The 27,374-nt window shown below is 40.9% G+C and overlaps 2 protein-coding genes across 6 annotated transcripts; both read right to left on the reverse strand.

Annotated features, from left to right (window-relative positions):
- Positions 1–929: 929 nt before the first annotated feature.
- On the reverse strand, positions 930–3,588 carry LOC111076967. Its single transcript, XM_022371048.2, is given in 5 exon segments — positions 930–1,255; positions 1,257–1,683; positions 1,749–1,835; positions 2,526–2,678; positions 3,516–3,588. Coding segments are annotated over 4 exon segments (759 nt in total). The 5' UTR covers positions 2,596–2,678; positions 3,516–3,588; the 3' UTR covers positions 930–1,080.
- Positions 3,589–5,149: 1,561 nt separating this feature from the next.
- On the reverse strand, positions 5,150–27,042 carry LOC111076961 (P protein). 5 transcript variants are annotated; one of them, XM_022371037.2, is made up of 12 exons: positions 21,410–21,594; positions 18,358–18,622; positions 9,108–9,214; positions 8,274–8,436; positions 8,135–8,195; positions 7,928–8,066; positions 6,965–7,869; positions 6,557–6,886; positions 6,146–6,493; positions 5,933–6,080; positions 5,778–5,871; positions 5,151–5,718 (listed from the first exon to the last, which is right to left on the reverse strand). In XM_022371037.2, exons 2-12 carry the CDS (start codon positions 18,432–18,434, stop codon positions 5,634–5,636), a joined length of 2,457 nt encoding a protein of 818 aa, XP_022226729.1. In that variant the 5' UTR covers positions 18,435–18,622; positions 21,410–21,594; the 3' UTR covers positions 5,151–5,633. The 5 variants fall into 5 exon arrangements, with proteins under 5 accessions (XP_022226726.2, XP_022226729.1, XP_022226728.1 ...); XM_022371036.2 differs by having other exon boundaries at positions 18,358–18,967; XM_022371034.2 differs by lacking the exons at positions 18,358–18,622; positions 21,410–21,594 and adding an exon at positions 26,649–27,042 and having other exon boundaries at positions 5,150–5,718.
- Positions 27,043–27,374: the final 332 nt, after the last annotated feature.

Here is a 27,374-nt window from a genome sequence, read left to right on the forward strand (position 1 = left end):
CTATGATTATCTAGATAATCAATTCTCAATTCCGATTCAGTCAGCAGCGCCGCGGGATTTACTAGATAATCTGGAATCGCAGGACACCCATCCATTCTGCTTGAGGCATATTATCCTGCAGCTTTTGGGGCCTTGCAAAAGCGTTGCCCTCCACAAGGGTTAGAGGTTGCCTCGGCTTCACTGTTACATTTTTTTCAAAAATATTCAAATAAATTAATTTTCTTAACTCAATAGCGGTCACTTTTTGAACCAAAAGTGTTCAGTTGCATACATTCAATGGCTCGCTGCCGTGGAATTGCTTCTGTAAAATGTGAGTAGAATTTGTGTAAAAATGTACATGTGGCGTGTAGATGACATGTACAGTTTCATGGCGGCGATCTTTTGATACGTGATAATCGGTAGACTGTTTGAACTTAAAGTAAATACAAGGACAATAAGGATCTTGCCTGATATATCCTGATCATATTAAATACCGTTTTCTATGTAACCATACATTCTGTTTAATTATACCCGTACTCAAAAAGAGTTAAGGTATATTGTATTTGTGGTAAAAGTGGATGTGTGTAACACAGAGAAGGAAACATTTCCGACCCCATTAAGTATATATATTCTTGATCAGCATCAATAGCCGAGTCGATATAGCCATGTCTGTCTGTCCGACCGTCTCTCCGTCCTGATGAGCGCCTAGATCTCAGAGATTAAAAGAGCTAGAGAAACCAAGTTTTGCTTCCAGACTCATGTAATATCACACTGCTACAAGTGTTTTCAAAATTTAGCCCCGCCTCTTTCCGCCCCCATAAAGGACGGAAGTTTGTGTCAGCCACAATTTTGAAGATACGAAAAAATAGCATAGCCGAATCTGAATTAGATCGGATCACAATTATAGCCAGAATAAAGAAATCAATTTTTCAGTTGCTTCCCACAAAGAAGCGACTCATATGTTCCTTCTCGTTTTGTTTAGATTTGTGTTTATTTACAGAGAATTTGCTAAGCCACTCACTACTTACAGATTGCCTAAGCTCACATGCATGCCTACATAAATGGTAATATAATCAATTAGTACCTAGAAAATTGCACAACCTAAGCCTCCGTCTCCATGCTGACATCCATTAGCTCCTTTGTGATTTCGCTCTGGCTCCTCGCCGGACCAGTAATACTCAGGGAGTTGGAGTCCTGCTTAAGCGCGGGCGGTGGTAATTTGAACCCACTGGGGCCTCCTAATTTGAGGGAACTACATAACTGCATAGGACGGAGGCGACGCAGTGGTGCTACTGCTGGTGGCCATCTTGTATAGCTGTTGCAGCTGTTGCATGGCATTCTCTTGAAATTGTGTCTGCTGCGGAAGGTTGGGGACCTGGCTTTCTTCCACGGGACGCCTTGCACTACCCTTCGCTTTGGGCTTTTGCGGTTTCATGCCGTTCGACCAGTTCTCCAGCCAGATGGCCCCATTTCGCTCAGTGGAGGTCATTAATCTCTCGGCCTCCTCCTTCAGTTGTTGGCGGTAATGCTGGCGCAACAAGGCCTTTTGTTCGGTGGGAGTCACCTGACGTTTGCTGAACGATTGATCATCTTTGCTGGGCTCCCCAATGGGTTTCGTCTGCTTCTGGGGCCCCAACTCGACGAGCACTTGGAAATCGGCATTTTCGCCAAGACGAAAACCAAAGCCAAGACGTGAATCGGTTCCTTTTTTAACGATAAATTAACCATTTATTAAATAGTTGAAAAGTATCTCATGTCTTATTTCGTACCTTTCTTAATCGGTGGTATGTTGGAGTATACTAAGGATAATAAGGTTGGTAGTTCCTGTGGCACAACGAAAGTGGTTGCATTTTCTGCTGTAACGAAAATTCATTGAATTGAATTTTTTGTGTCATAAACAAAGATGAGAGAGAGCTCTAGACCAGTTTGCCGAACCCAGCACTTAAACTGTAGGCCTGTTGCTTATATAACCTTTTTCTGGTTTTTTATGGTTTTGGACCTTTTTTTTTATTTACAGATGAGTGATTTCATGGAAAATAATGCAGATGCCTGTAGGGCTTGGCAGTTAAATATTATCTCATGTTTGAAAGTCATATTTAAAAGAGAAAAATCTTGATACACCCAAAATATCATTCTACTAACCGCTCTTAAGCTTTGAACTTTAATTTTCTTAATAGCACTCCATAAGTGCTTTGCTCTTTGATCTATGTATGTAATCAAGAACATATCTCAAACTTTGCACCATACAATACGACCTTAGGCAAAAACTCATGTGAGGCAAACAATGAGACCCATAATACAGACTATCCGCAGTCAGCTATGTGAACAACAAACATCGCTGATCCAGCGACCTTGACACAAAGACCAAGACCGGCACCCAACTTGGGTGCCGGGCCTGACCAGGCCAAAGTCTGCTTTGGACCGAACAGAGAGACTGTCGATGGATCAGTTTGTGTCGTCAAACCAGTTATAAAGCTGGGCTCTGGGCTTCGGTAGCGCCAATCTAATCCGGTGGAATGGACCGATTTTCTGTTGTGTTTACTTACTGTAGAGCAGGCTGAGGAGCAGCAGCAGCCAGAGGCTAGTAGAGCCCGTGTAATGTTTTGGCCAAAACATGATCAGCAGTCAAACTTGGACAGCTGGTTTCCAGCATTTAGGTGATCCAACTAGATTGCCAATCCCCCAAAATGTACGAGTACCTGCAAGATACACAACACATAAGCGATTACTTCATGCCACAAGGTGGCGTTGCGTTTCGTTTACAGAATTTTCGCACAGTGCTGCAACACAGCGTTTGCGCAACACTCAAAAATGACCGACTCCGAATCTTGAGGTTGGTCAGTTGCCCCGTAGCAGGTGCGTCATTAATACAAATATTTCAAATATGTTGCCAGGTTATTTTTTAGTGGCCTGGCCGACCGTTTGTTTGCGCGATTTCCACTCTGCTGTGATATGCAAACACAGTTGCGATACTCATGCATATGCATGTGAATGTGTGCGAGCGGCGGTGGATGGTATGGCTTAAATAAAAAGCGTAAATACAAAAATCCACAACAACAGCAGTCTGTTTGAAAATCACTCTCACTTTTGTTCAATAAGCTTCGTATACAATTTTGTTAAGGTTTTTCGGCTAAGCCCGCAACGTCAATGAGCGTTAACTACGTAGCTCGCCTTGTCTGGGTTTTTTTTTCTATTTTGTTTTTATTTATTACTCGCTTTTTACAGCTTTGCTTTTCGTTGGCATTTGGCCTTGTCATGTGAGTATTTCGGTTTTGATTGATTTGCGACTTCTTTCGGTGTAAACTTCATTTACACTTTACATTTTACACTCCACTCGACTCGACTCAAATTGCTGCTAATAAACAGGCCAAACATCGCTTAGTTCAGAAATTTTTTATATTGTAGAAAAATGAAAGTTGCTTTGATGGAAAGCGTGCTATTTTTGGCAGTGTAATTTCTGTTTCAATTTAGCTTTTCGTTTTTTTTGGCTTAAAAACAACACACACAGCACATACGAATGGCATAATTAAACTAACGTATTTAGCTCTATCGACTTCTGTTCGAGTGCAGTGCGGAACCGTTGACAACCTGTCCCATGCGTGTCTGTAGCGCAACTGAAATGGAGAGTGAATGTTTCAGGCATGCCACACGCGCCAACCCCTCCCTCTCCCTCTGCTCTCAGTTTTCAAGTCTGTCTCGTCTCCGTTCCAGCCAGAGTTGCTCAGTAAATCACGTAACGTTGCTCTGTAGTCGCGCATGCGTACGCTCTCTGGGGTCGCTCTATTGTGCTGAAGTTGAAACCGAAACTGAGATGGAGACCGGCTGTTGGCGTCTGCTCCATTAACGTCATTTCTGACTCAAATTGGTGTACTTGGCTTGCCTTTTGGGGTCTTTCATAATTTGCTGTCTTTACATTAATTTTTTTTGGCACATCTTTGTGCTGTTGTGAAAGGTGACTTCCATGGCTGGTTGGGCTTTTCAAAATCGGATCATCTTTTTTCATGAATGCAAAGCACAGGCTGAAAAATCGAAATGAGGTTGTACAATGTCGGACTTTATTGGGTTTAGTAACAATATATTGGTTGCAGGTGAACAAGTCAAGTACCGAGTTTCAATTTTCCATCATCACATCCAGCTCTGTATGCAGTCCTTAGATAACTTAAATACGTGTAAACACCTCATAGAAAACCCATTCAAACTAATTTGTCGCCCATTTCTCGGTTCAATGCACCCCATAATTACCAATAGTATCGCTCTGCACTTAATCCCCGACTTTTTATGATACCCAGTGAACCCCAACGTATGTACAATGTATGTACATATATTTCTTATGAACGAGTACATATATTTTGCATAACGCAGGGCAGGCGGCGTCTAAATAAATTCCACAGGCCCCCTTTAACGACAGCCAGTCTAATTAACAAAGACACACGACGTTACTTTATGGACATACATTTTGTTTAATAACCCAAGCATAAAGCATACACACACATTGCAGTACAATACAGTACAGTACAGTACAGTAAGTGCAAAACAAACAATTTATGTAAGAGGCGTTGCCTGCCACACCATTTATGCACTGTCCGAAAAAAAATAAAACAACAACGGCCAACAGCCAACGGTCAATGCATGAAATGCAAACAAATTTCAAACTGCGTCTGCATACCCCTAATTGCCATTTCAATGCTTTGGCTGAGTTTTTTGCTTGGACTTTGTACCGCTGCACTAACAAAAAAATATCACAACTATACAAAATATTGACACTTTTACAACGTCTTCGACTTTTAAACGGCCTCTAGCTGAGTCTTCTGCTCCGTGCTGTTTACAATGATGAAGTAAATATAAAAAGGGTTTTGCGTTTCACAGAGCGCTGAAATGAATAAGAAAACCAGTCGAGCCGTTGCTAGTGGAAGCAGACGTGCCGCGATGCTATTATGACAAATACTCTTTTTCTCTCACTCTCTCTATAAATTTCTTTGAAAATGCAGCGAGATAAGAACTGTTATTAATTAAAAAAAAATTGTATAATTGAGTACATTTTAATAATGAAGGTTTAAACTTATTTCGATCTAAATGATCAAAGTTGTCCTTTAAAACGGGTTTAATTCATGTACCAGAATCAAAACTCAAAGCAAATAAAAATCCAAGTTGTGTGTTTCTATCTTTTTACAGTACAGCAGTAATATGTATTTTCGTTTGGTTTTATTTGATTCGTATCCATACATTTAACATTTAACAAATCGTTTCACAGTTCAGCGACAATATTAATTGTATATAATTAATTTAGTTTTATTTCTTATACTTCTTGTTGGTTTTGTTATTGAGACTACACACTACACTAACAACGATGTGTAAAAATAAATGTATATTTCTAGTATAATATTCTTCCTTTCTGTCTCTGTGTGGGTTTGGTTTGGTTGCGCTTGCGCTTGCGGTTTTATTTTAGAATGTGTTTAAACATATAAACTCTCTTATATAGATCGCCTATAAGATATTGAAATTCCCTTCTCTAGATTTTGGGTGTTTCGGGTCTAAATGGTTTTCCCTCGGTCTGCAGTTGTTGAACACGACGAACGTCGCATATCTGCAAAAGTTTTCTTAGGTAACGAGGTAAAGTGCGCCTTGTTCCGAAATGGGGACCAGGGGGCCCTTCATCAATGCCATGCAAATAGCGAGTGCGAGACCAGCAGATAACCGGTGGCCACAATAATGCTTCCAATCATGATAGGAAAGCCCACTCTGTAGATGAAAAATATGTGAATGAATTGAAAATAACTGGAAGGGTTCATTGGACATACTTGAAGAACTGCAGGAAGGTGAACTTGTAGCCATGCTGCTCGGCCACTCCAGCACAAACAACATTGGCCGAAGCTCCAATCAATGTGCCATTGCCTGGGTGAGAAATCAGTACATTAGAGACTACTATCTAGGACCCAAGACCTGCTGAACTAACCTCCTAAACAGGCGCCCAAGGCCAGGGCCCAAACTAGAGGCTGCAGGGGCAGATTCAAGGTGCTGTTCTGCGCCAATGATATGGTAATCTTGACCATCATCGTGGTCAGAGGGATGTTGTCCACAAAAGCCGAAGCCACAGCAGAAACCTAACCAGTGGATAAAGGAACATTTAGTATGAGTACGCAAAGGACTCTGTGTGGCCACAACTCACCCAGAGAATGATCAGTATGGCCACCATCAAGCGCCGATCTTCGCCTACACCCAAAATGATTCCTTCTGTCATATTGCCGATCCACTCAATCAGACCCAGCTCCGTCAGGGCCTCCATTAGGATGAACAGAGCTGCAAAAAACAGCAATGTTGACCATTCGACGCGTGCTAGTATGGCCTCCATGTCCTCAATGTCGGCTAGGATGATAAGAAAAATGGCTCCCAGCAGGGCCGTCCAGCCCAAGGATAGTCGCTGCAGTTCTGGCACGGAGTGCAGAAAGAACAAACTGATCACAAAGAGCAGTGCAAAGGAACACTTGACAAGCAGCTGCTTGTTGCGAATAGGATACTGTAAAAAGAAGAAGAGACAAGGTTGATAATTGGTCAAAGACAGGGCAGAGCCTAGACAAACCTTTGCCTGCAGATTGGCCAGTGTTTGCTGATAGTTGGGGGCCGGCTCGATCACAGCAGTCATTCGTTTCTTCAAGCTCCTCTTTAAGCGGTTCACCTTCTTCATTAGAGTTTGACGCACCAACTCCTCGTCCTTGGAGTAGGCCGACAGACTGGCAGCAGCTCGCTTCCACACGTGTATCTCGTGGCGCAGCTCCTCCACCTCCGGTGAGTCCTTAAACTGCAGGTCGCTGATGTTGCGGAACTTGAAGCGCAACTGTATGTAGGTCTGCACCATCACCAGGAGCACGCCGGGCAGCATGTGGAGCGTGAAGACAGCGAAATTGACGCCCTGCAAATGGATGGTAGACCGGTTCAAAGATTAGTTCAAATGTCAATTACAGCCTTGGAAATAAGGTTTCGGAGTTACATTTTTGGATATGTAGCTATTGGATGCGATGATGACATTTGGCGGATCCCCAACAGGAGTTAAGGCACCACCAATGTTCGAGTAGATGACCATGCACATCAGAATGGGCACCGGATTGAGACACATCACCTCGCAGAGTCTTATCGTAACCGGCGTCATCAGCAACACAGTAGTGACGTTGTCCAGGAACGAGGAGAGCACCGCTGTGAACAGGCACAGGCAGTTGATCAAGGGCCACACATGTCCGTTGGTAATCTTGTAGGCGTACACTGCCAGATAGTCAAAGACGCCCGTCTCGGAGAGAATGGCCACCAAGATCATCATACCGAAAAGCAAGAGGAGCGTCTCTACATCGATCCAGCCCATTATGGTGGCCATGGAGGGTCGTGAATTGAGCGCCGCCAGAATCCCAACCGACAGCGTGGAAGCGATGATGGCGGCAAATGTCCTGTTCACAATTTCCCAAATAATCATGATGTAGAGACCGCAGAGCACCGCCGCAGCATAGATCACACCGTCCCGCTTGTAGATTGGCGACTCGTCCACGTTCAATTGCAACGGCAGCTCGCCCTCGATGCTGGTTCCAAACTCGAAGGTCAGCTCTGTCCTGTTGGACTGGGCCAGCCACAGCGGATCTGTGGGGTTGAGCTCGAAGGTGCGCTGCTTCTTGGTGTCTACGGTGGCGTCGATCAAGTCCGGATAGACCACTTCCAGCTGCCACAGCTGGCTGGCGTTCTCAATGTACACCTCCAATCCTTCGGCATTGAAGTAGCTGCGCATCACCTGCACCTGGAGCAGGGGAAGTGGTACACTCTCGTTGATTGTCAGCTCGTTTTCCTGCAACCGGAAGGGTCCACGCAGACCCAGGCCTATGCGCTGCAGAGTGGATGTCGTAATCGGAAAGACTAAAGAGAGAAAAACACTTGAATATCAATCGTATTCCGACAACTTTCTTATAGTTACCTCTGGGAGAGCCATTTCTGGGGACACTTATCAGGCTCAGCTGGTCCACATGCTCGTTGTTGGACATGAGGAAGGCGGTGAAGACACACCAGACCAGCAGGAGAACAGCTATCTTGAACCAGATCAAATACTTGACAAACTGTTGAGAGATAGAACAGATATATATATATTGCTATCATAGATTTATAAGTAACTTTATCCACTCACCGAGCTTTTGCCATGCGTTTCTACTTCATCGTGCTGATCCTCATTGTTGTTTTCCAGATCCCTAAAAGAGCAGGGGAATCACAGAAAACTGGTTGCACTAATTACGTAAATGACAATCGAAGTGCAAAGAACTACGAACCTGCCATCGATGACTCGCACCTGACCCGCCTCGTTTGTCACATTGATGCCGATCTGCGTGAAGGCATGGGTGTCCAGCGTCGTCTCCGCCTGGGATCCGTTATCTGGCTGTTCGCATGGTTCGCCCAAAGCGCCGCCCTCCTCTGGCGGCAGAGGATCGCCGTCTAAAATAGGGAAGATAATAAAAACCAGTTAAAGCATTTCCAATTTATATATCTCCGGAGCTCGGAGTTGAATTTACCCGGGCCGGAGACCAGGGGAATTGGCCAATATTTGTGCGTAAATTGCCTCATTCGCTGTTCTCGCAAGGACACCAAGCGAATAACTGTCGCTGGACTTTACTTCAACCTGCCACTTGCCACGTGCCTCACATTATTTTATTAGCCCAAGCGCAAGGGGCTATAGAACCAAGGCTGGATGTCTAAAAATACTCGCTCGAGTACTCACCAAGTCAGAGACTGACCACTAATACTAGTAATGCGAAAGCCACTTATAAGTTTGAAACTGTTGGAATAGAATATGAATTTCTCTGGTTGCTGAAGGCTTGAAGAACCTCAAATAGTGCGTCCATCACAGACAATTTAAAACGCTATATTTGGCCGCAAGTCGACAGGGTTTTTTGGTATGCAAATCAGGCGGAACTCAGGCCCCGGAGTGGACTTTCAGCAGCCCAATGTCAATGACGACGACGACGCAAATAGCAATAAAAAATTCTACAATAATTACAGCAATAAAAAAGGTAGCAAAAGCAACAACAGGTTGTGGGAAGCATGCTCGTAAAAGATAGGAATTAAGGTTGCCACATTGGAAGGGGGCGGCAGAGAAAACCACTTACCGCCATGTAAACGCTCGTGCTCCTGGCGAAACGATGCTAGACTGGGATCCTGGCGAATACGCTCGGGCAGTGCTCTCCAGACTTGTAAGGCACCTTCTGTTACTTCGCTGCATGTGTGGAGCGGGAAAAGGAGCAGGAGCAGCATTCGGAGGGGGACCAGCATCAGGAACGGCAGTCGGAAAAGTTCATGTATGGTGGATTTTTGTTATACACACGGCGCCACAAAAAAATAAAAGAAATAAGCGGAGAATAAAGATTTAACAGGATTACTTGACTTGTGTAGGAATTTGTTTGCTCAGGTGCATGGGCGTGGCATGTCTGCTAATGCCGAAGGCTCAATAAATTTTCAAGTACTTTCATATTGATTTTTCTGCCAAGTATTTTTCTTGGTTTAATTTGGCTCGTCTGGCTTGCTTCCTTACGCGTGCAACAATTTGTGTCTATTTGATGTGACTCTTATGTATACGCGTGCAGTCTTCAAATTGTTTTGCCCTAAAAGGGTTAGCCTTTTTTCTCTGTTTCCAGCTTATGCCCCATGAAGTGGAAATTCAATTGTGGTTAAGAAACATGGGGCATAATCTTCTTAGTGTGAAATCTGATTGACAACAAATCCGTAAGAGCTCTCACAAAGTACATATATTTTGAGAGTCTGTTAGAGCAGAAAGGATAAATAAATTAGGTGTGAGAAAATACTAGGAAATGCTATCAAATGGGAATAAGTGAATCATGCAAATGGAACAGATAACTAATTTTTTGACTTCCAGAAAAACCAACAAATTGTTCTGTTTGTTTGGGTTATTTATTTTAAATCATATTTACTGAAAACAAATGTGAAGTCGAGAAGCTTCTTAGAGAAGAGAGCTTCTTCAGAATGTGGGGAAACTTTAGTCTTCAATTGTAGCTACAATTATCTTAGATATCAGGGCACACAAAACCTACGTTTAGCTTGTCAAGTAGTCTTTAAAATACCTCTAAATTATTGCAATTCGTATTAGATTTTTGAATTGTAAATCCCAGCACATGCACGCACCACACTGATAATTTTCTAAGTCAAGTGGAGCTTTCTCCAGAACAAATTCGTAGAGCAATACCATGCCCGCTTTAAAGTCAGAGCAGCTTCACACCCGACTCGGGCCGGTCTTGCTCGGCTCGGCAAAGATGTCTGTTGTCTGTTTGTAATGGCAATAAAATATTGTTTTAAGTTGTATTGTCAGAGATTTTTTCATTTCAAATGCGACTTTAATGACTCTGCCGTAATAATTGAAGGAAACCTTCGTTGCCTCCGCCCAGCCGTACATTCAGAGTCGTATCACGTATGCTGACTGAATAAATGCAATTTGTAGACTTGATTTAAGTATCCACACAAATCTTAATTCAGTATGCTCAACTAAATTTACTTAACTCTCAGTTAGAACGATAGAAAGTGCTCGAAATAAATGTACTGTTGTCATAAATTATATTTACTTAAATTTAAATTAGCTTTTCTGATGGGCACGATGTTGACATATGCACACAGAAACAAAGACAAGACCGACAAAGTAATGCTGACACTGATTTTGCTGAGAGAACCTAATACTAGTATGTACATGGATATATGTATATGTATGTACATACGTATTATGTAGGTCTGGGAAATGCTAAATATGAAAGAACAAGACACTTCAGCTTGAACTTGCCTCAATTGTTCGACTTAGACAGTTCTCGTGGTCGTACATCATTTAAATGGGTTAAACTATACGAATTGTCATTGGATGTACATACATACATTCATAGTACATATAATATTTTAATGATAATTTCTGGCAGCGGTGCTTCTCAGTTAATATGTACATTATTGAATATTATTATAATTTTACACCAAGTCTTCTAGAGAGATCGCATTCGACCTATGTATATACAATATTTTTCTAGAGAGTTGCAGCTGATAGAATGACTAGCTTCCGGGATTGAGGCTGAATCACCCTTGCAGATTACTGGTATAAACTTCTATACTTAACATAAACGATAGGTAGGTTTTTATATCGATGGCAGCTAGTCGGATTTCCATGGAATATTATAATCCATTACATCACAATCCATTTAACTAAACAAAACACCAATAGGCAGTTTGTCAGGCCTAGTCAATGATTATGTTGATGATTGTTAAGGCGTTCAACAGCTACGCTACTTTATGTCACTGCCTTTTACGCTCCGGCACTCCAGCACTCCGGCGTACTTCAGACCTCGCTGTCGCTTTAATCCACCAGAAATACATACTCATCCTCATAAGAGTAGTCCTCGGAGCTGTTGTTGTAATTATATGACATCCTTTACGCTGTTGGGCCTTAGACGTAACAACAAAGACCGTGCTCAGACGACCGTCAGGTTGCCAAGGCTAGGAATATGACACTCGCGAGTCGTGACGGCTCCTGTGTGTGTGGGAGGTGCAAATCGAGAAAAATAACACAATTTCCGAGAACAGAAAGTATTATTACGTAAATTGCTATTTGTGTTCACACACACACTCAATGCGAAGCGATGAGACGATGCGCGCTTTAAACTGGCAGCCAAGCAAAATTTGAAATTTCCTTTGTTAATCGCATATTTTGCCGATGTGCGCCCGAGTCGATTTGAAAATTGATATTTAAATGGAGCTTAATTAAAAGGCGTGCCTGTCTCTCAACTTTCAAACTGCACTGTGTGATGTCTCGTGCCCTTTTTCGGCTTTCGGTCACTTTGCTTTTTATAGTCGTTTTATTCGCCGTTGATGTGACTCTGTTGATCCTCTATACTCGCGGTACTAACTGCCATGCACAATTTTTTACCCTATTTTGTAAGATTTAATGTCGTCGCGTCGTCGTTGTCGCAGCTGGCTGAGCTGCAGTCGCCGCAGCGCAGAAGCAGAACGCAAAAGAAGGTACAAATAAAGAATTTTCTTATACTCTTTATCAGTTATTTCTCGTGGGTCGCGCTTTGCTCATTATTCGCATTTATGCTTTCGCTCCCGATCCCGCTACCACTGCAGATTGCACTCAAAGCTCAACAGTCAACCATTTGGCGGCGGCGCTCAACCCCTGAGCGTCGGTTTTGACTCGACGCGACCTAACCCGAGCCGAGCACACTTCTCACACACCCACACACCCACACCACACCTCTCTGCACCGCTGCGCCAGTCTATTCTTCATTTTCGGCGTTCGCTTTGCTTTCGCTCTCTTGTTGTCGTTGTTGGCGTTGGCTTATTTGCCCTTCTTTCAATTACACTTGATTTATCAGATTTGACATTTGCACAGCGATCAGAAGCAATCTTGCGATGGGCTACACTCGGATTTGTGGGTACGGTTGGTTTTAAGAGTTTCACAGTTTACTCTTTTATGTTTTTCTCATATCTGAATGAATCAATAATGTATGCTAATATGCACGTTATTGTACCCTTATTTAAGTCCATAATTTTATGTATGAATTACGTATTTTTTGACTGTTTTTTTTTAAGAGTTTCACAGTTTACTCTTTTATGTTTTTCTCATATCTGAATGAATCAATAATGTATGCTAATATGCACGTTATTGTACCCTTATTTAAGTCCATAATTTTATGTATGAATTACGTATTTTTTGACTGAAATACACAATTTTTCGATTTGTCATCTCCCCTAGCTAATCCTCAAAGTCTGTAGAACTATACAAGTAACCCTATAAAGTTTTCATTAATTTTTTTCGCTTATTCAGCACGACTTTATGATACAAGATAAGCTGTGACATCAATTCGTTTGCTGCACATACAAACATACATATGTACATATGTATATACATATGTATGTATGATGAGGTATGTAGATAATGCAATTTGTAGAAGGAATCAGCTGAAATAACATATTTGATACATACATATGTACTATAAATATGCTCCTGTGCCAATTATTCAGTTAAAGAGAGTGCGAATTATTAAATATGTAGTCAACGTTGTGTTGAATCAGTTTCAATTCCATGCATATTTGGTTCGAGGAACGGGGATTGAAAATGGTGAGCAATCCGAACCGCTCACACGTGGCTCCAAATTCAAAAAGCTGTCCCAGGGGGAGGAGGAGTACCATCTCCGGCGCCCAGTCCCCGCCTGTCAAAAGTTTGGCAGACGCGTATCAGAGAAATGCTTCTTGCCAAATAAGCAGAAAATATTTTAAGCTTCAAAGTTGCGCTCAGCTTATTGCTGAGTGCGGTATGGCAGCGCAGGTGGTTGACGTCACAGGTGTTCTTGCCAGCTTGCATAATACGGAGAAGGTAATGTAACACTTTTCCCGTTGCGTTTGCCAATAGATTAGAAAATCATACCGGGCCAGGGACAAAAGCATCAGCAGCGGTGGCTGCGGTGGCGGAGACGGGGGAGGGAAGTGAAAACCGATACCACCAGCAACCTAATGGTAGCGCGATTCGCCGCTTGGCTATGAAAATAAAGTCTTCAAGCATGAAAATAATATCTCCAATGTTGACCAAAGCTGTCTCCGCTACTTTTTGCCATATTGCGCCAGACCGTCGGACAGTCCTACGGCGGGACGGACGGACGGACAACAACAATGAAAAAAGTGCAATTTAATTGAAACGAGAGCGTGCGCTTGATGGTCTCGCATTACAGCGGCACGGATACGATAATTTTTCGAATGTCAGAGCAGCCATGGGCAAGCTAGCTTAACCTTGAAATCGAGCTCGAAACAGGAATTGTCAACATTGATAGCGGTATGAAGTTCACCTAAGTATCTGTATTAATACATTAAATTAGTACAGCTAAAGCTGCCAAGCTGCGACTTGGCATACTTAGACTTATAGTAACAGTACTTATAGTATTTGGTCCAAATATTCTAATTTTTCACTCTATATCACACTGATTATAACATTTATCCAGTTATTCAGTACAATTACCAGTAAATGGCGTACCACTATAAATATTTCCATGCGACATATTCGCATTTGAAACAGCTGATCGGCACGCCTGAGTAGGCAGCGCTAATCGGAAAACTAAACTGCTTGCAATACATTCTAATGCCACCCACTTTCCTGTTAATTGCTTCTTATTTCAACTAGAATTGTTTTATTGTTCGGATTTAAATTGTACTGATATTAATTTAGATTATGCACATCCACCTTCATTTCTTTAATGATTAGCCTACACGCGGGAATTAGCCATTACATGGGATGGGTATGAAGTGATTAATGATTATGCTACCTTTGCACAGTCAAAATTCTGCGGCCATTTAAAATTTCAGTGGGCAGGTTAGACTTTAAATTTAGACTTTAAAGACATGTTTTCGTTAAACAGCATTCAAATTTAAATTTAAAGCCTGAAATTTTTCAATGGCAAAAGCTCATATTAGATTTATATCTTCAATTGTTGGTTTTAATCGGTTTCGGCTAATTATTACAATACACTATTCAACTTACAGTCTTTTTCGACAGATAATGTCGCGAGAGATAAGACAGCTACTTAAAATGTTTAGCTGTTTTACGAGTGGAAGATATTTTTGTGCTAACTTATTGGCAGACTGAGTCGAGTTAAGCTACTTGCCAAGTACATATATCTTTAGAGAAAAGCCGATTCAAAAAACAATTAAGTTCGAGTTAAGTGGTCTCTATTTTATGAGTACTTAAGAATTTTAAATTTCTTGCTTAGAGCTGCAAATGATATTTTTGAGTTGTCTTTATCTTATTTTAATTTTTCCACTGAGGCCATTTGTTGGGATGACAAACAACGTCGAAGTCGTCGTTTGTGATCCTCATCTATTCATAAAAATCGATTTCTAAAAATAAACTGTACATAGAGAATATTTCTCACTTAATAATAATATTGAAGCATCGTGAATCGAGTGATAAATATTTGAGTGTGCACGCACTTTATCCATTTGTTAAATTAAATGAACACGCACTCATCAAACAGTTTTGGTCGTATTATTCGAGATTACTCGTGTATTAAATCAACTGAAACTTACTTAAGCAAGGGGTGCGCACGCCCATATCGTCTAACACCCACTATTGACATGTACACATACACATATATGTATTTGTGCCTGAATAGGCTATAGTTAGACGTGCTTATACATACATATATACATATGTAGGTCACTGTGCGACAAAGTTGATAACAGAATTACAGACCCGAAATATTTTCATAAGTAATTTCGAAAAAATAATTTCATCCTGTCGGTCACTTGTTGGTCCGCCTCTCTTCGTGTCCAAGTACCCTTCCGTTTTGTCCGTTCTATCAGTGGGGGGATGGATGTCATTCATGTGGCGCTTTCAATGCGACACGCTTCATTAATTTTTTCAAGAATTGAAAGCCTGGAACCGCACCGGAGAGCTGAGTGGATTGTACCCGCCGCCGACTCATGTGTGAGGTTGACTTTAAAGTTTATTTATAACCTCAAGAACCTCAAGAGGAGAGTGGAAAAGAGTGTATGCTACACACTTGAGCCTTCTCAGCTTAAATCCCGATTAGCATGTTAAATCTCTTGACGACGCGTCGCGATGGTAACTTTCCATTGGGAAAAATGTGAGTTAATTAATTGAACAACGCGCATGGCCCGACACGTCTCAATTGTCAACCCAGTGATCCGATCCAATCCGATCCGCACCAAGCACCACAGAAGCAAATCGCACACGTTCGTAATGACTTCATAGTCACACGTTCGCATCGACTGCGCCACCATAAATATTGGAACTGTGACTGGGAATAGCCGTTCTGTCTATGTGAAGCGGAGCGGAGCTCATTACCCACACAAAGGAAACAACATGCCGTAGTAGTATGAATTATGCAAATATCTGGCATAACAGGAGTGCCGCCAAGCACCGGCCAGCAAGTGTTCATTTGAATTTGTAATTTCCACATATTCTTTTAATACAGCATCGTGTATATCAAAATGCAGTTATGGAACGAATTATTTATTCATGGGAATTTTTTTCATACCCGTTCACTTGTTACAAACAAAGGTATATTGCACTTTTATGGACGAGAACTCCATCAGACAGAAAATTGAAAATCAAGAATTTAAAGAGAGCTTAAAGAAATGCAATTGTTTTTTAGGTGGTAATCCGTTATCTACCATTTACAATAAACAAGCAACCAATCTCCAAACAATTGTGTTGTGTGGTGATCCATTCCAATTGAAAAGTAATACAATTTATTCTTAAATGTATATTTTCTATGTTAAGGGTATAATTTTAATATTAAATTGCACCATGAGAGTATTTTTGTCATTCAGTTTCAATTCGGTCTCTGTTTCCTGCAGCTGTCGCCTTATCACACCAGGCCTTTCCTTTGTCACTCAACCAGGGCTCGCAGCTGGTCGGTCTCATGTGGCTACTGCAATGTGCCTTAACCCAATTTCGGTATTAAATGTTTTAATTATTCATGTACCATGTATATAGCACTTGCTGTCGTCAGCAGAAGCACTCACGCACAAGCTCATATTCTCCCAGGCTAATAATTACATTTTCAATGTGTTAAGAACAATGCAGAATTATATGGGACCGGGGAGGGGGATTGAGCTCGAGACAGGGGCACACTTAGACATGACCTTGGCTTCTCAGACGAGGTCGTCGCGTTGTTCGCGTTTTATGCAAGAATTTTCAGTCGTGGACTGTGCAGCGACTGTCTCCTCACATTTGGACCCACATTGGAGAGGCAGATGGCATTGATGGCTTCCAATTTTCAAATGTTGCCCAGCCCATGGTGCGAATGAGCGATGTGACAGTGCAGCTATTAGGCTACGCACTGTTGTGTCCTTCAAATTGGTTCCCTGTTATAGCCATTGGGTCATCCGAAAAACATGGAAGACAAATTGAGTATTAATTGCTGACAACAGAAAGTCCTCGTTCTCCTTTCCTTTTGTTGGTTTTGACCCAAAAAATTAATTAGTATGTATTGATTTTGGGAAACTTTCACTCCTCGAAGCTTAATATATTTTGTTACTTAATTCCAAGCACGTTGCCGGGACACTTTGAGGACGCAACAGCATACCCCACTGAGCTGGCTGACGGATGGTTAGATGGATTTGCTTGAATGGCAATACGAGTACCTGATTGCCGTTGAAGAAAATATGCCCATAAATTCTTTTCAAATTCAATGAAGTATTATTCTTCTTTGTCGGATTTTAAAATTAATGGGAGCGGAAATCAAATTCGCACACTTGTCCTGTGTGTTTTTGGAAACGGAAATTAACTGTCTGACATTAATTTTGTTCTAGCTTCGGTCTTTGTTTTCAGCCAGCCACATATTTTGGCACACATGTTGCCGCCATTCGACGCAAATCAGACTCGAACAGAGAACGTTTTTATGTTCATGTTTATGCTGTGGTCGGGGCTATGCCTGCCGCTCCCAGAAATGGGTCCAAGGCACGTGCCTTAACTTTGACCCAAGAACACACAAATAAAAAAATACAAATATACGTCTTTTTATGTATTAACGGATATACTGGACTCGTAAATACATTAAATACAGGATACATTTATGTAGTTTTTTATTCAATACAAAATACTAAGCACGTATGTACATTTTGACAAACTAATTTAGATTTCAAATTTTAGAACCAAAACGGGTCAAAAGCGAATGACTACCGGCCTAGACGAAATCGGAGGACTGAAGGGATACCTTTTTTCCATGGGTTATTTAGCCATTGATCGAACTCATTTGTCATGTACGCCTTTCTTTCCAAAGACTATCGATTTGCAGAGGCCTCGAAACGAAAAGCGCGGAAAAGTGAGCGTTATAATGATCCACAAAATAAATGTGGCAATGATAATTATCGCAGCTCCAAGAATCTTGGAGTATTGCTACCCAAATACGGAGCCAGCGAACAGCAATCCTCGGGCTGAACCAAGTGGAAAATTATTCCCAGAACAGCGTGCAGAAGCAATCAGCAATGTACAGAATGTACGCATAAATATAGCTACCCTAAATTTCACCATCGAACGTCTTGCTCCCAAATGGAAATTTTCACTTAAAAACTATGGGAATATATTTTTCTATTCCAAGATATTAGAATTGTAAAAGATATCACTTTTTTACAGTTCAGACTGATTGTATATATATTTATATTGGTTGTACTTCAGTCATCTACATACAAAATATTAAAATTGTAAGAATTGTATTTAATCTGATGATGGGAGAGAGAGAACAGCATATATTTATATTGATGAAATCTTAATATCTCCGAGCTGTCTTAAATCCATCTGCTTTTATTCATCAAATATTTATGTACAGGTATCTGCATGTTTTCTCATATACTTACTTTGGCTGTGGAAACTTGTCGCTTTTGGTGGAGGCTTGTCGGTGCGGCCACAGCCGCTTGCTCACCTTCACCCGCATCTTGAAGGGCCAAATGTTCTTGCGCTTCTTGTGGACACTCGAAACCCGGACACCCGACCCGCTCCGGCGCCGCGATACCGTAGATGCGGCACTGTGACCCACTGTGGACGTGTCTGTCGTCTGGCTGTGGTGATTGGCGGGGGGCTGAGACTCCTCCTCCAAGGGACTGGGTGCGGCGTGAACCCGAACTGGCGCAATTTTGACGTGTTGTTGAAGGCCGGACACAGTGGGGGAAGGTGGGTGAATGGCGGTAGGTTGGCAGGAAGGCAGAAAGGTGTTAAACTAATTAAGCGGCTGACGTTGTTTATCTAGGCGAAGGCGTTCACACGATTTCGATGTTAACTTTCTTTAGATAGAATTTGTTCTATTAATACTAATTATTATCGCGAGTCACCAATATGTTAAAAATCTCCTCATATGCTGCAAACCAATGTTGCTCTTTAAGGTTCAGGCCTTTCTCTTGTACATTTTAATCTGTGTAGCCTTTTTGTGCATCTTTTTCATAGAATCGAATCATGCACCCGCAGCGTTGTCTGATTTAGAATTTGAGGGTAAGTTGTACCAGTTTTTAATAATATGTTTGTGGACATAAATATCCCTGAAGTGTTGCCATTGAAGTTCATGAATGCGTCACACGGAGACGATTAAATTTGGTGGGACAAAAATAGGCGCAGGAAAGCTACAATAGGACAGCACCATGACAGAACTTTGACTTTCGTTTAATTGGGAATCAATGGATCAATATTCATTTAGTTTCGCCGTGACCTCGTTTTTATAATCAGCCAAATCAGTACACACATCCAAACCCGCTCATAGGGTGGACAGATGTTTCCCCTTGACGTCATCATCCTCTGGGATGTGCCTCCAGCTGATATTCGATTTGTGTGTGTGTGGCGTGCGAGTATTAAGTCCTGTTTAATTATGCTTGTCTGTTGCTAATTAGTTTGCCTAAACTCCCGCACATTAAGCAATTTGGTTGCCGCATAATTAAAAATGAACCCAGACCGACCTCATTTCAAATTATGGCAGTGGTAGCCGTCTCTCGGCCATCTGTCGAAATTTCCAACACGATGTGGACAGGATATGCGGGCAAAGGATACGAGTACATACATATATGCAAAGCGGACCCGTGTGCCGGCTGGCCGGTTTTCCCAGTTTGTTTCGAGGAGGAGTTTAGGGTGATGCTAAAAATAGCATCCTAGCAAATCCTGTGCAAAAGGCGGAAATTTTATTTATGCCGTCGGTCGGGGTTGGTTATATTCATATATTTAGGTAGAAATATATGTTAAAATTGATGTGAATAGTAAGGTTGTGGTATCAATATACCAGCCCATTCAAACATTCGTAGTATCTATCTACATATGCATTTATTTTGAACGTTTCGTATTCACCATTATAGGAGTGGTGCCAGAAACAGCAAGTTCATTTTTGATATACATTTCTACACACTTATATACCATAATACATTGGATATTTTCTTTTTTCCTTGAAAGCGATACATATTTTTTTTGAAGTAATGTGATACAACCCCTAGCCAAGTGCTGCCAATGGCGAAGGCAAGAAGACTTACATATCTTTAATGTTTTAATATATATATTTGAATACTCAATGTTTTTTAAATTCTGCTAACATTCATATACATATGTACATATTTAACATTGTTTTCAATTCTAAATCCTTGATCTCAACTTGTACACCATATTCATGGCTTAATTTACACATACTTTCATGTTATCTTTGGCTAATTACAAATTGATTACACTCTGCTGCCAACCAGCAAATCCAACAAAGAACTCTGAACTTAGTAAAAGTTCTGCCCAAGGGTTAATTGGAACTGAATTGGCAATGTTTGTCAAGAAAAGTTTTCGTGTTCTGGCAGAGCTTCCACCAAATGAAATCCCTTGTCAAATTACCGCCAGAAAAGTTTTCAGCCGCTGCTTGCCTCCAGCAAGCACTTAAAATTTATTAGAAATATTCGTTGAATACCCGCAAAGTACATATGTACATAGTCATAAATGTTGGCTTCAATCATATCTGGTTAAGTTTTCTCCCCTGTGGCGTGGGTCCACGCAGGCGACCTTGTTGACAGGGATATGTTCTGTGGGTGCAACACACAGTTTCGGACAGATGTGAATATTTCAAATGAATGTCAGACAAAGTTGGTAAAGCTTTAAAAGTAACACAAGGTTACAAAGGCGGCCCAAACGGTAAATGACCATGGATATTTGTGCGTGCTCACAGTCTGTGTTGCCTACTTTTATGCGCGCTCTTTTGAACTAGTTTTCTGTTTTCATTTTGCCCATCCACACGGACCTTGCCTATACCTCTCCCCCCTCGATGATGTTATACTACTTTATGCAATAGATGACACTTCCTGACAGTTTTATTTGCCCAGCTTAATGCATTGCCTATTTGCGTGGTCTGTCACAGCTCAATTATTGATTGGTCGCTGTTCCTCATTTAGGTGCGACCCGAATACCATCAATAAAGAATGAAATATTTGCAGCCACTGATAGCAGTATATCCGGATACCACGTGTTCCTAGAAAGTCTTGTCCTTTTATAAACCTGCCATTTAAATGGAAATTTTAATCTCGAATTGATAAATACTGCAACATATTCCAGCCAGGTGCCTGACACCTGTCCCTCCATCTAGCAGTTCCCACAGACATTGAAATGGGCTTAAAACCTTGGAATAGTTTATATCCAGTCTAGTCTCACAATTACTCGGTCAGTCATAACCAGACTAATTACCTACACTTAATGCAAAGATATTGGTCTTTCTTGGGGGGAGGGCCATCAATTTATTTAGCAAAAGGAAACTTTGCGGAGCAGCTGAAATAAGACACTTTCAAACAAATGAAAATTTCCATACATTTTCGTTTAGTATCTCCCTGCTGCTGCATGCGAATTAACTCCAATGGGTACTGATAAGTCCAGAATGTATTTTATTTTTTATAAAATTGTTTGTCTCACTTTTAGTTATTTCTTCTCTTTTATTTTATCGCGCTTGGAGAATTATTTGTAGTATGTAGGAATTCATGTATTGGATTATTTTTTATGTCTTTTGTTTGGCACTCGCTCGCTCCCAGATCGAACCCGCAGCGCCGCACACAGTCGCACGTCCGTTTCGGGCGAAAGTTGTAAACTGAATAAATCCGTAGGTTGGGTTCGTCGCTGCGTTCCTAGTCATGTCTCTTGGCTGGTTCGATGCCGGTTACTGCTACCGCTACTGCCGCTACCGCTGCCGACTCTGTTGTCGCGTCGGATCTGTCGCAGCTGTTCTCGGTTGAATGGTGGATTGAAAGCCCCGGCCAATTGAATGGAGTGGAACGCATTCAATAGCTGTTGAATGCCGGATCTGGTGGTTGTGTGTGGGAGGGTTGCTTCGACTGGAATCGGCTGTCGGTACGTGTATATTCCAGTGGCCAACGACTTGAACTTGAACGTTGCTCGGACTAGACCCTAGATTTTCAGTCTGCTTCTATGCATACCGTATTGACCGTATTAATTTGTTTGTTGAGTACAGGTACAGGCCAAACTCTGTTGCGTGGGAAACTTTATTGGATGAACTGGTCTAGCAGATGGATAGCGATATATTATCTCAAACCATTCTATTAATCCAAATCCAAAACCTAATAAGGCAATTAACACGAATTTAAGGCACTTGCCATAGATCTAATAAAAAGCCGTAAATGCCATAAAGTTAGTCAAGATTCGCAATGAAAAAGAAAGAGACTTCCTCAAAATGAAAATGAATTCAGGAAAGCAGCTTTATTAAAAAATATTCCAACAAAACATTGTTTATTTATAGGCCAAATAAATCCCAGCAGAGCAGAGCTGCGCAGAGCTCATGCTCCAAATTGAGATGATAAACACCCACACCCACGCACACAGCATATACTGTAGTACGTTCTATGGATGTGGCACATTTCTGAAGGCAGACAAAAGGCAAATTTATCAAACGGTACATGCAAACAGTAGCTGGATGCTGATGTGTGATGTTCGTCGTCTCAATTTTCTCGATTTCTTTGCATTTTCAACTCAGTTCGCTCGAGTTTTATTGAATACACAGAACAGACCCCTTAATTCGCCAAAATAAACGTACACGAACCACGCCGACATGCCAATGACAATGAAACAATAAATGAACACATTGGAAAAAAAACTCGTAGGAGTGTACTCATGAATGTACAGTGAAAGGTCTCTTGGGAGGACACTGCTTACAAATCCAATGCAAAAACAGCAAAACACTTGTACCCCTAAAAGATATGCTTGATGATTTTAATCCCTTATGGGACTATAAAAGAAGATATCCAGTTATGGAAGCTGCCCGCCCGAGCAGCTAGACACTTTAGCGTCTTTAAAACGTGAAATTTACGCTCTTTTATTCTGCAATTTTCCTCAACCACATGTATTAGTAATGATTATACTACCGATGAGCTAATGATGGTATCTGCTGTTTCTGCTACAGTGTCTATCCTAAAATATAATTATGCATCGGCTAAAGATCCATACGGTTTGATTCGCGTTCTGGGCGCAGCCATGCGTCGTACGGATACGAGCATTGGGCTATCTGGGTCATCTGCTGCTATGGTAATTTTCTGTAGCCTGCATATATTGTAGAGTATTTGAGGAATGTTTTCTCTGCTTAAAGCAAAAGTTTGAATAGATCAATAACGTTTTTAAATCCCAAAAAGAATAAAAAAAACTCATTGCGTCAGACAACTGACAACTGTTCTTTTCATACCCGTACTCAAAAAATAGTTAAGAGTATATTAGATTTGTGGTAAAAATGAATGTGTGTAACGCAGAGAAGGAAACGTTTCCGACCCCATAAAGTATGTATATTCTTGATCAGCATCAATAGCCGAGACGATAGAGCCATGTCTGTCCGTCCATCCGTCCGTCTTGTTTGTCGGCTGGATCTCAGAGACTATAAGATCTAGGGCAACCAAATTTGGTTTCAAGGCTCATTTCATATCACACTGCTACAAGTGTATTTCAAAATTTCGCCCCCCCTTCTTCCGCCCCCACAAATAGGAAAATCTGTGGCAGGCACATTTTTAAAGTTACGATAAAACTGAAAACGCAGTACCGTCGAGAATGACCATATCTACCAGATTACCGAATCTGAATCAGATCGGATCATAATTATAGTCAAAATGATATTAATTTTCAGTTGTTTCCCCCGCCCCCTCCTCCCAGAAACCGGTCTACTCATTCTCTTTCGCGTTCGCACATTCTGACTCGTTCAGTGCGCGAGAAACCCCTAGCGGAGGAGATGTAGAATCTAAATGGTACATCTATAATCTACATGTTAGATGTATAATATACATAGTAGATGTAGATAACATATGTATGTGGCAAAAAAAATGTCATTTTTTTTTTTTAATTATAAAATTCTAAAAAATCATAAGCTCAGAAATGTATATACTCTCTGAGTACGGGTATAAGTAGAGTCGCGTCCACAGAAGCGACTCACACGTTCCTTCTCGTTTATAGTCGATAGAACGATTTTAATTCGTTTTCAGCTTTGTTTTCCCTTTTCCACCTTTCAGTGTTACATTAATTTATCTAATGTATTTTCTTCACCATCAAAATGCAAGCACTTAAACTTTTCAGCTTAAACTTTATCACTTTTTACTCTGACAAACTCTTGAAAGTTTAAAAAGTTTGTCAAGTTTTGTAAGTTTTCCTCATTACACATTCAACTCCTACGTTAACTCAATTTTTAATTCAGTAACTCCCTTACAATAATATGAAAACATACATAATTCATTCTCACCCTGCCACAAACTCGATTGTGGCAGCAAGGCTAACGCCTAGATATCACACTATGTACATACATATGTATATGGCAATAGTCGTATCTACACGTACGTACATATGTACATGTGTAGGTACATGCAAACCGGAACTTTTACAGCCCCTAAGCTTAAACTATTGGCCACAAATAACAGTTGAAATTAAAATTCTTCGTCGGAAAACCCACATGTACCTCCTCGCCCCACCCTCGATCCCAACAAAATTATCACAAGTATCCGCAAACAACACACATGGGGCCATTGCTAGCCACCATGTCATCATCATCAGGCCACTAAAACCGGGTTTGATGTTCTTTTGAGTATCACGTTGTGGATACACGTATGTATGTATGCCAGGAGGCTAAAATTAATAGCAAACACTATCAAAATTGTCAGCTGTCAATGCCAAGGCCAGTTCCACACCGAACAGGATACCTGAAGGTCAACAAAACCCAACCCCAAACCCAGTCTCCCTCTGCTTACTAATGACCATAGACAATGGCACTCGATAGAAGGCTGTTATAGATGTATGATATCTTGCTACCGCTACTTACTAAAATGCTAATAAATACGAATACGAATATACTCGTGGGGTGAGTACATACTCGTACTAGTAGAAGAATTTTCCAAGCTATATTTGTGGCAACAATTGAGAAGGCACAGTGTGAGTTAATAAAAAATATTTATGTAATTAACTATTGCATACTAATGGGATTTTTTGCCAGGGGATAGTTCCGAGAATATAGGGGTTCTACTGCAATATTCTGTTATATGTATATGTATGTATGATTTATAAGAATATTAGATTGTAAATAAACAGGGAATGTTTATTAGGAATACAGGTATACAGACGCGGGTTTGTTGATATTTATTTACTTATTTTTAGTTTTGTCTATAAATTCCATAGAGTGTCTTAGGCATCGAATGTTTAATCAACCTTGTTTTTCTTTAATTTACTTGAAACATACTCGTATGTACATATGTACAAATGTATATGTTGTCGAGGAAGTTGTTTGATCGTTTTCATCATAGATTGATAGACTTATTAGGTGATTGCTGTCTGTCAGTGCTATTTGTCTTTAATGTGCATACATACTTTATGGGGTCGAAAATTTTTCTTTGTGTGCGGCACACACATCCACTTTTACCACAAATCGAATATACCCCTTAACTCTTCGAGTACGAGTATTAAAAAAATGCAATTTATCTTTCTTAGCAGACTTCTTACATACATAGAAAACAGGTAATGCAATATTATAAGCCGATTGCTCAGATTATAAAATTAATTCGACACCCTATATTATTAACAGTTACTTTAACTGCGTTTCAAGATAGCAAACTCAGTGCATTACAATATCAAGTTGTTTTCCCTTTAATTGTTAATAAACAAAGCGAAACTTTTAATTAAAGTGTGTGTGTGTGTGTAGTTTAGCATATACTCATATCTCTGTTTGTACTTCCCTGACAACGCCTGACGGACTACAACTATGTGTGGGAATGTTAATAGCGCCGACAATTATGAGCCTGGATCTGTGAAGTAAGGGGAAACACTGCTCAGGTACAGAATATCACAAAGTTACCTGGGACTGAGGATAAACGAGTCAATGCTGGATCATAAAATATGTGTCTTTTCTTTTCTAGTTACTTTGTTTTCGCACGTTGTTTTCAATTATTTTTTGTTCAATATGAACAAAGCATATATGTATGTATTGGCTAACTATTCCCCGAATCACTTTTTCCAAACAAAAGATATAAGCAGGCTTGACAGCTTGACAGGTGAATAGCCAGCAGCCAACCATTATATTGGCATATTTATACTTGAATATATTGTATATTGTATTGCTAGAAATTTTGTTTATACTTGTGGCAGTATCCATAAGATTCAATTACTTATTGCGAATGTTTCAAGCCCCAGTTGCGTTACCCACAAAGTAACAAAAAATATTAGTTTACTGTTTTATAGGCAGCTTGTTTTGGAAATGAATCGTACATAACTGAAATTATTGCCTTGAAATATTCCCCAAGAATGTATATACTAAAAAAGCGAATTTTTGTATTCTCCACAGAGAAAAAACAGATCAATTGAAATAAGTCTTAATGGGAATCCATCTGTTGGAGTTCACAGAGACCTAATACCCATGAAATTGTTTTCGAATGGAAAAACAATCAAAAGCGGACCGATGACCCATAAATAGCCGTCGGGTGGAAACATTAAAAGGAAAAGCTTTGGGCCGGACCACCCTTACGACTGACCATAATTAAATGTCTGACAAAAAAGTTGCTAACGAGAATATGAATCAAGTAAATAAACAAGGGAGAACAAATAACTGTGCGAATACTTAATATACACTTTTGGCATGGGTAAAGCAAAGCATCCCTGTGGCATATACTTAATGTTATGGACTTACCAATTACGTGGGTGCTTGGCATTCAGATGCAGCCAAGTGATGATCTCCTGCAGCATGGAGTGTCGCTCCACATCCACTTCTGCATCGCATTCATCGTCCTCGGCGACCTCCTCCACATGCAGATGGTAGGGATCCCGGGAGTGGTCGGTTATCATGAACGTGGGCTTGGAGTAGCCATAGGGGGCAGACATTCTCAAATACACACTTTTTGAAAACTTTACACAACTTTTACGCTTCGTTCTTCATCACATATTAATTTGCCTTCGGATGTTTGGCTACAAATTTCCAATTTTCACTAGAAGAAAATTAATTAAAATTCTGCGCTGTCTTTCCACGACACTGTATCTGTCCCATGCCGCGTCCGAACAGCTCAATATTGGTTCTCAGTTTGGTTTTAACTCGCGTGTCTGCCATAAAACTGCTGGCGGTCCTCTCTTCACATGGCTGACACGTCGTCTGCGCCCCGCACGGTCATCGGTTTACAATTTGCCAATGAAAAAGACACTCTGTGGAAAGCGTGGAAAGCGCAGCAGCAGAGGAGCTGAGCGAGAAGCACTACCAGCAGCAAATCTCTTGTTTCTATTCTAATTTTTCCTTTCCTCATTTATTGACCAACGTTTGTCTTTCTATGTACTCGGTTTTATATACTAGAAACACACTGTTCCTATATAAATCTTCTGCTTTGCATTGGACTTGCCGATGGCCAGTCTCAAGAATTATTTATTA

This window comes from Drosophila obscura, unplaced genomic scaffold (assembly GCF_018151105.1).
Source record: "Drosophila obscura isolate BZ-5 IFL unplaced genomic scaffold, ASM1815110v1 contig_36, whole genome shotgun sequence".
Taxonomy (NCBI): domain Eukaryota; kingdom Metazoa; phylum Arthropoda; class Insecta; order Diptera; family Drosophilidae; genus Drosophila; species Drosophila obscura.